Raw genomic sequence first — 11,872 nt, forward strand, 5'->3', positions numbered from 1 at the left:
GTGTGGTAGGTGGTAGAGACACTGGGATAAGGATGGAGGTTGTGGCTAGGTAGGTATGGTGGTGTAGTGGTAGGACACTGGGATAGGGGATGGAGGGGTGGCTAGGAGTATGGTGGTGTAGTGGTAGGACACTGGGGATAGGGATGAAGGGATGGCTAGTGAGGTATGGTGATGTAGCTGATAGTTACTGGGATAAGGATGGAGGATGGCTAGTAGGTATAGTGGGAGGTGGTAGGACACTAGGATAGTGATGGAGGATAGACTAGGAGGTAAGTGGTAGTATTGGTAGTGACACTAGGTGGGATAAGGATGGTAGGGATTACTAAGGAGGAATAGGGGTGTAAGTGGTAAAGTATACTTGGATAGGGATTGAGGGATGGCTAGTGAGGTAATAGTGGTGTCGTAGTGGTAGGACACCGGGATAAGGGATGGAGGGGGGATTGACTAGGAGGAATGGTGATGTAGGTAATAGACACACTGGGATAAAGGATGGAGGTGATGACTAGGAGGTATGGTGGTGTAGAGAGTAAGGACACAGTGGAAAGGGATGGGAGGGAGACTAGGAGGTATGGTGGTGTCAGTGGCAAGGAGGACACTGGGATAGGGATGAGGGATGACTAGGAGGTATAGTGGTGGTAGTGGTAGGGAACACTGGGAAAGGGAAGGAGGGATGGCTAGGAGGTTATAGTGGTCGTAGTGGTAGGACACTGGGATAGGGATGGGAGGATGACTAGGAGGTCTGGGTGGAGAAAGTGGTAGGAACACAATCGATAGGGATGGCGGGGATGACTAGGAGGAAAATGTAGTGGTAGGGAACACTGGGAACAGGATGAGAGGGATGGCTAGGAGGAGATAGGTGGTGTAGGTGGTAGGACACTGAGGGATAGGGATGGACGGGATGGCTAGGAGGTATGGTGGTGTAGTGGTAGGACACTAGGATAGGGATGGAGGGATGGCTAGGAGGTATAGTGTAGTGTAGTGGTAGGAGACAGGGAAAGGATGGAAGGGATGACTAGAGAGGAAAGGTGGTGTAGTGGTAGGACACTGGGATAGGGATGGAGGGATGGCTATGAGGTATGGTGGTGTACGGTGGTAGACACAGGGATACCGGATGGAGGGATGGCTAGGAGGTATGTGTGGTGTAGATGGTAGGACACTGGCTAGGAGGGATGAGGGTCCGTGACTATTGAGGAATGGTGGGTGTATTGGTCAGGAACACTGGATAAGGGACGCGGATGGGTAGGAGTGGTATGGCTAGGGGATAAGTGATGGTGAAGTGGTGGGTACACAGGGGATTAGGGATGTAGGATGCTAGGAGGGATATGGGAGGTGTGAAGATGTCGGACACTATGGATAGGGATGGAGTGGATGGCTAGTGAGGTATGTGGTGTAGTTGGGGGTAGATACTGGGATAGGATGGATGGAGGATGGCAAGGAGGTATAGTGGTGGTAGTTATAGGACACTGGGAATAGGGATGGAGTGGATGGCTAGCTATAGGTAATAGAGGTGTATGTCGGTAGGACACTGGGAATAGGATGGAGGGATGGCTAGGAGGTATGGTGGTGTGTGAGGTAGGTAACACTGGGATAGGGATGGAGGGATAGGGCTAGTAGGTATGGTGGTGTAGTGGTAGGAACACTGGGATAAAGGGATGGAGGGATGGCTATGAAGTAATAGTGTGTTGTAGTGGTAGGACCACTGTGGATAGGGGATGGAGGGGTGACTAGGAGGTATAGTGGATGTAGTGGTAGGATACTGGGATTGGGATGGAGGAGCATAGGAGGTATGGTGGTGTAGTGGTAGGACACTGGGATAGGGATGGAGGGATGGCTAGGAGGTATGTGGTGGTGTAGTGGTAGGACACTGGGATAGGGATGGAGGGGATGGCTAGGAGGTATAGTGGTTGTAGTTGGTAGGGACACTGGGATAGAGGATGGAGGGATTGCTAGGAGGTATGGTGGTGTAGTTTGGTAGGGATCACTGGATAGGGGAATTGGAGGGGTGGCTAGGAGGAATGGTGGTGTAAGTGGTAGGACACTGTGATAAAGGATGGGGGGATGGTAGGAGGGGTTGTTGTGGCTAGGGGACATGGAGGGATAGGGTTTTAAGGAGGTCATGAATTAGTGATTGGTGTAGTGGTAAGACAACTGGGATACGGGATGGAGGGATGGCTAGGAGGTTAGTGGGAGGGACACTGGTCAGGGTGATTAGGACTGGTAGGACACTGGAGGGATAGGGATGGAGTGGGGTAGGACATGGGGATAGGTGAGGTGGGATTGATCTAGGAGGTATGGTGGTGTAGTGGTAGGACACTGGGATAGGGATGGAGGGGATGGGCTAGGAGGTATAGTGGTTGTAGTGGTAGGACACTGGGATAGGGGATTGGGAGGGATGGTCTAGGAATGGTTTTATGTAGGAGGTATGGTGGTGTAGTGGTAGGACACTGGGATAGGGATGGAGGGATGGCTAGGAGGTATGGTGGTGTAGTGGTAGGACACTGGGATAAGGGATGGAGGGATGGCTAGGAGGTATTGGTGGTGTAAGTGGGTAGGGACACTGGGATGGGATGGAGGGATGAGGCTAGGAGGTATAGTGGTGTAGTGGTAGGGGACACTGGGATAGGGATGGAGGGATGGCTAGGAGGTATGGTGGTGTAGTGGTAGGACACTGGGATAGGGATGGAGGGATGGCTAGGAGGTATGGTGATGTAGTGGTAAGACACTGGGATAGGGATGCAGGGATAGGGATGGAGGGATGGCTAGGAGGTATGGTGGTGTAGTGGTAGGACACTGGGATAGGGATGGAGGGATGGCTAGGAGGTATGGTGGTGTAGTGGTAGGACACTGGGATGGGATAGGGATGGAGGGATGGCTAGAGGTATGGTGGTGTAGTGGTAAGACACTGGGAAATAGGGATGATGGGATAGAGGGATGATGTGCCAAGGAGGTATGAGTGTAGTGTAGTGGTAGGACACTGGGAATAGGGATGGAGGGATGGCTAGGAGGTATAGTGGTGTAGTGGTGGGAAGGATAGGACAGGGATGGCTAGGGGATAGTGATGGAGTGGATCGGAGGGGCTAGTAGGTATTGGTGGTGTAGTGGTAGGACACTGGTGATAGGGATAGGGATGGCTATAGAGGTGAGTGGGTGCTAGTAGGTAGGGGTGGTAGTGTATGGTGTTTGGTAGTGGTAGGATACAGGGATAGGGGATGGAGGGATGGCTAGGAGGTATGGTGGTGTAGTTACTGGGGATAGGGAGGACACTGGGATAGGGATGGAGGGATGGCTAGGAGGTATGGTGGTTGTAGTGGTAAGGACACTGGGATAGGGATGGAGGGATGGCTAGGAGGTATGGTGGTGTAGTGGTAGGACACTGGGATAGGGATGGAGGGATGGCTTGGAGGAGGTGTGTAGTGGTGTAGTGGGTAGGACACTCGGGATAGGGATGGAGGGATGGCTATAGGATCGGGTAGTGGTGGTGTTAAGTGGTAGGACACTGGGATAGTGGATGGAGGGATGGCTAGAGGTAATGGTGGTGTAGTGGTAGGACACTGGGTTAGGGATCGGAGGGATGACTAGGAGGTATAGTGGTGTAGTGGTATGACACTGGGATAAGGATGGAGGGTATGGCTAGGAGGCTATAGTGGTGTGTAGTGGTAGGGACACTGGGATAGGGATGGAGGGATGGCTAGACGGGTATAGTCTGTGTAGTGGTAGGACAATCGCGATAGGGATGGGGGATGGCTAGGAGGTATTATGGTGTAGTAGGACACCTGGCTAGGGATGGAGGGATGGCTAGGAGTGTATAGTGGTTATAGTGGTGGACAATGTGAGGGACACAGTATTATAGGGCATGGAGTGGTTGGCTAGGGGGTATGGTAGGAGGGTGGTGGGGTGGTAGGACATGGGAGGATAGGGATGGAGGAGATGTGGCTAGAGGTATTGTTGTGTGTAGTTGGTACTGACACTGGGAGGAATGGGTGATGGTGGGATGGCTAGAGGTAACGGTGGTGTAGTGGTAGGACACTGGGATAGGGATGGAGGGATGGCTAGGAGGTATGGTGATGTAGTGGTAAGACACTGGGAAAGGGATGGAGGGATGGCTAGGAGGTATGGTGGTGTAGTGGTAGGACAACTGGATTAGGGAATGGAGGGATGGTCTAGGAGGTATGGGTGGTGTAGTGGTAGGACACTGGGATAGGGATAGGGATGGAGGGATGAGCTAGGATTAGGGTATATGGTGGTGTAGTGGTAGGACACTGGGATAGGGATGGAGGGATGGCTAGGAGGTATAGTGGTGTAGTGGTAAGGACACTGGGAATTAGGGATGGAGGGATGACTAGGAGGTATGGTGGTGTAGTGGTGTAGGACACTGGGATAAGGGATGGAGGGAGGGATGGCTAGCTAGGAATGTATGTAGTGGTAGGGTCCACTGGGATAGGAAACTGGGAGGGATGGCTATGGTTGGAGGTATGGTGGTGTTAGTGGTAGGAAACACTGGGAATAGGGATGGAGGGATGGCTAGGAGGTATGGTGGTGTAGTGGTAGGACACTGGGGATAGGGATGGAGGGAATGACTAAGGAGGTATGGTGGTGTAGTGGTAGGACACTGGGATAGGGATGGAGGAGGATGGCTAGGAGGTATGGTGGTGTAGTGGTAGGACACTGGGATTAGGGATGGAGGGATGGCTAGGAGGTATAGTGGTGTAGTGGTAGGGACACTGGGATAGGGATGTGAGGGATGTACTAGGGAGGTATGGTGTGTGTAGTGGGGTAGGATTAGGACTGGGATAAGGGATGGAGGGATGGCTAGGAGGTATAGTGGTGTAGTGGATAGTAGGACACTGGGATAGGGATGGTAGGACATGGATGTCTAGGAGGTATGGTGGTGTAGTGGTAGGACACTGGGAAAGGGATGGAGGGATGCATGACTAGGAGGTATGGTGGTGTAGTGTTGTAGTGGTTAGGTCACTGGGTATAGGGATGGAGGGGATGGCTAGGAGGTAGCGCGGCGGTGGTGTAGTGGTAGGACACTGGGATAGGGATGGAAAGGGATGACTAGGAGGAATATGGTGGTGTAGTTGGTAGGACACTGGGAAAGGGATTGGATGGATGGGATGGCTAGGCAGGTATGGTGGTGTAGTGGACAGTGGTAGGACACTGGGAATGGGATATGACTAGGAGGTATGGTGGTGCACTGGGTACACTGGGATAGGATGGAGGGGATGGCTAGGAGGTATGGTGGTGTAGTGGTAGGACACTGGGATAGGGATGGAGGGATGGCTAGGAGGTATAGTGGGTGTAGTTGGTAGGACACTGGGATAGGGATGGAGGGATGGCTTAGGAGGTATGGTGGTGTAGAGTGGTAGGACACTGGATAGGGATGGAGGGATGGGCTAGGAGGTGTATAGTGGTGTAGTGGGTAAGGACACTGGGGATGGAGGGACTGTGAGGGTATGACTAGGAGGTATGGTGGTGTAGTGGTAGGACACTGGGATAGGGATGGAGGGATGGCTAAGGAGGTATAGTTGTGTAGTGGATAGGACACTGGGAATGGGGTGGAGGGATGGCTAGGAGGTATGAGTGGTGTAGTGGTAGGACACTGGGGATAGGGATGGAGGGATGGCTAGGAGGTATGGTGGTGTAGTGGGTAGGAAACTGGGATAGGGATGGAGGGGATGGCTAGGAGGTATGGTGATGTAGTGGTAAGACACTGGGATAGGGATTGCAGGGATAGGGATGGCGGGGATGGCTAGGGAGGTATGGTGGTGTAGTGGTAGGACACTGGGATAGGGATGGAGGGATGGCTAGGAGGTATTGGTGGTGTAGTGGTAGGACACTGGATAGGGATGGCGGGATGGCTAGGCGAGGTATGGTGGTATAGTGGTAAGAAACTGGGATAGGGATTGCAGGGATAGGGATGGAGGGATGGCTAGGAGGTATGGTGGTGTAGTGTTAGGAGCCCACTGGGGATAGGGATGGAGGGATGGCTAGGAGGTATAGTGGTGTAGTGGTAGGACACTGGGATAGGGATGGAGGGGTGGCTAGGAGGTATTGTGGGTGTAGTGGTAGGACACTGGGATAGGGATGGATGGGGATGATAGTATGAGGTATGGTGGTGTAGTGGTAGGATACTGGGATAGGGATGGAGGGATGGCTAGGAAGGTATGGTGGTGTAGTGGTTAGGACACTGGGATAGGGATGGAGGGGAACGCTGGAATAGGAGGTATGGGTGGTTGTTGTGGTTAGGACACTGGGATAGGGATGGAGGGGTGGATAGGAGGTATGGTGGTGTAGTGGTAGGATACACTGCGCAGGATAGGGACTTACTGGGATGGAGGTGGATGGCTAGGAGGTATCTGGTAGTGTGTAGTGGTAGGACACTGGGATAGGGGTTGGAGGGAGGTTGTGGCTAGGAGGTATATGGGTGGACGTGGTGTAGTGGTTGGTAGGACACTGGGATAGGTGATGGAGGGATGGCTAGGAGGTATGGTGGTGTAGTGGTAGGACACTGGGATAGGGATGGAGGGATGGCTAGGAGGTATGGTGGTGTAGTGGTAGGACACTGGGATATTGGGATGGACGGGATGGCTAGGAGGGTATGGTTGTGTAGTGGTAGGACACTGGGATAGGGATGGAGGGATGGCTAGGAGGTATAGTGTGTGTAGTGGTAGGACACTGGGATAGGGATGGAGGGATGGACTAGGAGGTATGGTGTATGTAGTGGGTTAGACACTGGGATAGGGATGGAGGGATGGCTAGGAGGTATGGTGGTGTAGTGGTAGGACACTGGGATAAGGATGGAGGGATGGCTAGGAGGTATGGTGGTGTAGTGGTAGGACACTGGGATAGGGATGGAGGGATGGCTAGGAGGTATAGTGGTGTAGTGGTGAAGGACACTGGGATAGGGATGGAGGGATGGCTAGGAGGTATAGTGGTGTGTAGTGGTAAGACACTGGGATAGGGATGGAGGGATGGCTAGGGAGGTATAGTGGTGTAGTGGTAGGACACTGGGATAGGGATGGAGGGATGGCTAGGAGGTATAGTGGTGTAGTGGTAGGACACTGGGATAGGGATGGAGGGATGGCTAGGAGGTATAGTGGTGTAGTGGTAGGACACTGGGATAGGGATGGAGGGATGGCTTAGGAGGTATGGTGGTGTAGTGGTAGGACACTGGGATAGGATGGAGGGATGGCTAGGAGGTATGTATGGTGGTGTAGTGGTAGGACACTGGGATAGGGATGGAGGGGATGGCTAGGAGGTATGGTGGTGTAGTGGTAGGACACTGGGATAGGGATGGAGGGGATGACTAGGAGGTATGGTGGTGTAGTGGTAGGACACTGGGGATAGGGATGGAGGGATGGCTAGGAGGTATAGTGGTTATTGTAGTGGTAGGACACTGGGATAGGGATGGAGGGATGGCTAGGAGGTATGGTGGTGTAGTGGTAGGACACTGGGATAGGGATGGAGGGATGACTAGGAGGTATGGTGGTGTAGTGGTAGGACACTGGGATAGGGATGGAGGGATGGCTAGGAGGTATGGTGGTGTAGTGGTAGGACACTGGGATAGGGATGGAGGGATGACTAGGAGGTATGGTGGTGTAGTGGTAGGACACTGGGATAGGGATGGAGGGATGGCTAGGAGGTATGGTGGTGTAGTGGTAGGACACTGGGATAGGGATGGAGGGATGGCTAGGAGGTATGGTGGTGTAGTGGTAGGACACTGGGATAGGGATGGAGGGATGGCTAGGAGGTATGGTGGTGTAGTGGTAGGACACTGGGATAGGGATGGAGGGATGGCTAGGAGGTATGGTGGTGTAGTGGTAGGACACTGGGATAGGGATGGAGGGATGGCTAGGAGGTATGGTGGTGTAGTGGTAGGACACTGGGATAGGGATGGAGGGATGGCTAGGAGGTATGGTGGTGTAGTGGTAGGACACTGGGATAGGGATGGAGGGATGGCTAGGAGGTATGGTGGTGTAGTGGTAGGACACTGGGATAGGGATGGAGGGATGGCTAGGAGGTATGGTGGTGTAGTGGTAGGACACTGGGATAGGGATGGAGGGATGGCTAGGAGGTATGGTGGTGTAGTGGTAGGACACTGGGATAGGGATGGAGGGATGATGCTAGGAGGTATGGTGGTGTAGTGGTAGGACACTGGGATAGGGATGGAGGGATGGCTAGGAGGTATGGTGGTGTAGTGGTAGGACACTGGGGATAGGGATGGAGGGATGGCTAGGAGGTATGGTGGTGTAGTGGTAGGACACTGGGATAGGGATGGAGGGATGGCTAGGAGGTATGGTGGTGTAGTGGTAGGACACTGGGATAGGGATGGAGGGATGGCTAGGAGGTATGGTGGTGTAGTGGTAGGACACTGGGATAGGGATGGAGGGATGGCTAGGAGGTATGGTGGTGTAGTGGTAGGACACTGGGATAGGGATGGTGGAGGGATGGCTAGGAGGTATGGTGGTGTAGTGGTAGGACACTGGGATAGGGATGGAGGGATGGCTAGGAGTATGGTGGTGTAGTGGTAGGACACTGGGATAGGGATGGAGGGATGGCTAGGAGGTATGGTGGTGTAGTGGTAAGGACACTGGGATAGGGATGGAGGGATGGCTAGTAGGTATGGTGGTGTAGTGGTAGGACACTGGGATAGGGATGGAGGGATGGCTAGGAGGTATGGTGGTGTAGTGTGTAGGACACTGGGATAGGGATGGAGGGATGGCTAGGAGGTATGGTGGTGTAGTGGTAGGACACTGGGATAGGGATGGAGGGATGGCTAGGAGGTATGGTGGTGTAGTGGTAGGACACTGGGATAGGGATGGAGGGATGGCTAGGAGGTATGGTGGTGTAGTGGTAGGACACTGGGATAGGGATGGAGGGATGGCTAGGAGGTATGGTGGTGTAGTGGTAGGACACTGGGATAGGGATGGAGGGATGGCTAGGAGGTATGGTGGTGTAGTGGTAGGACACTGGGATAGGGATGGAGGGATGGCTAGGAGGTATGGTGGTGTAGTGGTAGGACACTGGGATAGGGATGGAGGGATGGCTAGGAGGTATGGTGGTGTAGTGGTAGGACACTGGGATAGGGATGGAGGGATGGCTAGGAGGTATGGTGGTGTAGTGGTAGGACACTGGGATAGGGATGGAGGGATGGCTAGGAGGTATGGTGGTGTAGTGGTAGGACACTGGGATAGGGATGGAGGGATGGCTAGGAGGTATAGTGGTGGTGTAGTGGTAGGACACTGGGATAGGGATGGAGGGATGGCTAGGAGGTATGGTGGTGTAGTGGTAGGACACTGGGATAGGGATGGAGGGATGGCTAGGAGGTATGGTGGTGTAGTGGTAGGACACTGGGATAGGGATGGAGGGATGGCTAGGAGGTATAGTGGTGTAGTGGTAGGACACTGGGATAAGGATGGAGGGATGGCTAGGAGGTATAGTGGTGTAGTGGTAGGACACTGGGATAGGGATGGAGGGATGGCTAGGAGGTATAGTGGTGTAGTGGTAGGACACTGGGATAGGGATGGAGGGATGGCTAGGAGGTATGGTGGTGTAGTGGTAGGACACTGGGATAGGGATGGAGGGATGGCTAGGAGGTATAGGTGGTGTAGTGGTAGGACACTGGGATAGGGATGGAGGGATGGCTAGGAGGTATAGTGGTGTAGTGGTAGGACACTGGGATAGGGATGGAGGGATGGCTAGGAGGTATGGTGGTGTAGTGGTAGGACACTGGGATAGGGATGGAGGGATGGCTAGGAGGTATGGTGGTGTAGTGGTAGGACACTGGGATAGGGATGGAGGGATGGCTAGGAGGTATAGTGGTGTAGTGGTAGGACACTGGGATAGGGATGGAGGGATGGCTAGGAGGTATAGTGGTGTAGTGGTAGGACACTGGGATAGGGATGGAGGGATGACTAGGAGGTATGGTGGTGTAGTGGTAGGACACTGGGATAGGATGGATGGAGGGATGGCTAGGGAGGAGTGTAGTGGTAGGACACTGGGATAGGGATGAGGGATGGCTAGGGTATAGTGGTGTAGTTGGTAGGACACTGGGATAGGGATGGAGGGATGGCTAGGAGGTATAGTGGTGTAGTGGTAGGACACTGGGATAGGGATGGAGGGATGGCTAGGAGGTATGGTGGTGTAGTGGTAGGACACTGGGATAGGGATGGAGGGATGGCTAGGAGGTATAGTGGTGTAGTGGTAGGACACTGGGATAGGGATGGAGGGATGGCTAGGAGGTATGGTGGTGTAGTGGTAGGACACTGGGATAGGGATGGAGGGATGGCTAGGAGGTATGGTGGTGTAGTGGTAGGACACTGGGATAGGGATGGAGGGATGGCTAGGAGGTATGGTGGTGTAGTGGTAGGACACTGGGATAGGGATGGAGGGATGACTAGGAGGTAGTGGTGTTAAGGTGGTGTAGTGATAATGGATGAGGACTACTAGGAGGTAGGGATAGGTGATGGAGGGATGGGCTAGGAGGTATGGTGGTGTAGTGTAGGACACTGGGATAGGGATGGAGGGATGGCTAGGAGGTATGGTGGTGTAGTGGTAGGACACTGGGATAGGGATGGAGGGATGGCTAGGAGGTATGGGTGTGTAGTGGTAGGACACTGGGATAGGGATGGAGGGATGGCTAGGAGGTATGGTGGTGTAGTGGTAGGACACTGGGATAGGGATGGAGGGATGACTAGGAGGTATGGTGGTGTAGTGGTAGGACACTGGGATAGGGATGGAGGGATGACTAGGAGGTATGGTGGTGTAGTGGTAGGATACTGGGATAGGGATGGAGGGATGGCTAGGAGGTATGGTGGTGTAGTGGTAGGACACTGGGATAGGGATGGAGGGATGGCTAGGAGGTATGGTGGTGTAGTGGTAGGACACTGGGATAGGGATGGAGGGATGGCTAGGAGGTATGGTGATGTAGTGGTAGGACACTGGGATAGGGATGGAGGGATGGCTAGGAGGTATGGTGGTGTAGTGGTAAGACACTTGGATAGGGATGGAGGGATGGCTAGGAGGCATAGTGGTGTAGTGGTAGGACACTGGGATAGGGATGGAGGGATGGCTAGGAGGTATGGTGGTGTAGTGGTAGGACACTGGGATAGGGATTGAGGGATGGCTAGGAGGTATAGTGGTGTAGTGGTAGGGCACTAGGATAGCTGGAATTAGCATTATATGATTAGTTATAATTATTGTTTGAACAGGAACACTTGTTTGATGTCAGTGATCTACAGAAGGAACCTCCATTAATCTCAAAGTGTGGCAGTTTAGAAATGACATTTTCATATGATCCTAAACGAGGCCGCATGGCTGTGACAATACATCAGGCACAAGAAATTCCCAGTAAAGAAAGAGGCGGAGCCAGTAATACGCAGGTCAGACTTTTACTTCTCCCCTCCAAGAAACATCGTTTCAAAACCAAGGCCAAACCAGGAGAAAACCCTATGTTCCAGGAGACCTTTTTATTCACTAAAATTCCACAAGGTAAGGTCAAAGTAGACAATACCCCAATTTCAAAATTATTTGCTGAATTATGTTTAAACTAGGTAATGAAATATTATGTTTATCTCAAACATTGATGTCATTATTTTTAGGTCACCTGAGACGAAGTCTCAAGTGACCTATTCTAATCGCCTTTTGTCCGTCGTCGTGCGTCGTCTGTCGTCCGTCGTGCATCGTATGGCGATTAACAATTTACTTTTTCGACTTCTTCTCCAAAACTACTGAACCAAATTTGTTGAAGTTTTCCATTAACCTTCCATAGACAAAGGTCAACCAAAATTGTGAATTATATGGTCCCAGCCCCCCAGGGGCCTTAGGGGTGAGGCCAAAAGGGGTCAAATAGGCTAAAACTTCAAAACTC

General features: G+C 52.7%; 1 protein-coding gene across 3 annotated transcripts in view; it reads left to right on the forward strand.

Moving 5' to 3' along the window:
• The window catches only part of LOC138319446 (synaptotagmin-14-like), a 165,674-nt gene extending 154,093 nt beyond the window's left edge, over positions 1–11,581 (forward strand). For 2 of the 3 annotated variants that reach the window (XM_069262602.1, XM_069262603.1), the window contains exon 5: positions 11,214–11,570. In XM_069262602.1, the coding sequence (XP_069118703.1) occupies positions 11,214–11,555 (342 nt within the window). In that variant the 3' untranslated portion in view covers positions 11,556–11,570. Of the gene's footprint in view, positions 1–11,213 lie in introns of all 3 variants that reach the window. The other variant, XM_069262601.1, reaches the window with a different exon arrangement.
• The last annotated feature ends 291 nt before the right edge of the window (positions 11,582–11,872 follow it).

This window comes from Argopecten irradians, chromosome 3 (assembly GCF_041381155.1).
Source record: "Argopecten irradians isolate NY chromosome 3, Ai_NY, whole genome shotgun sequence".
Taxonomy (NCBI): Eukaryota; Metazoa; Mollusca; class Bivalvia; order Pectinida; family Pectinidae; genus Argopecten; species Argopecten irradians.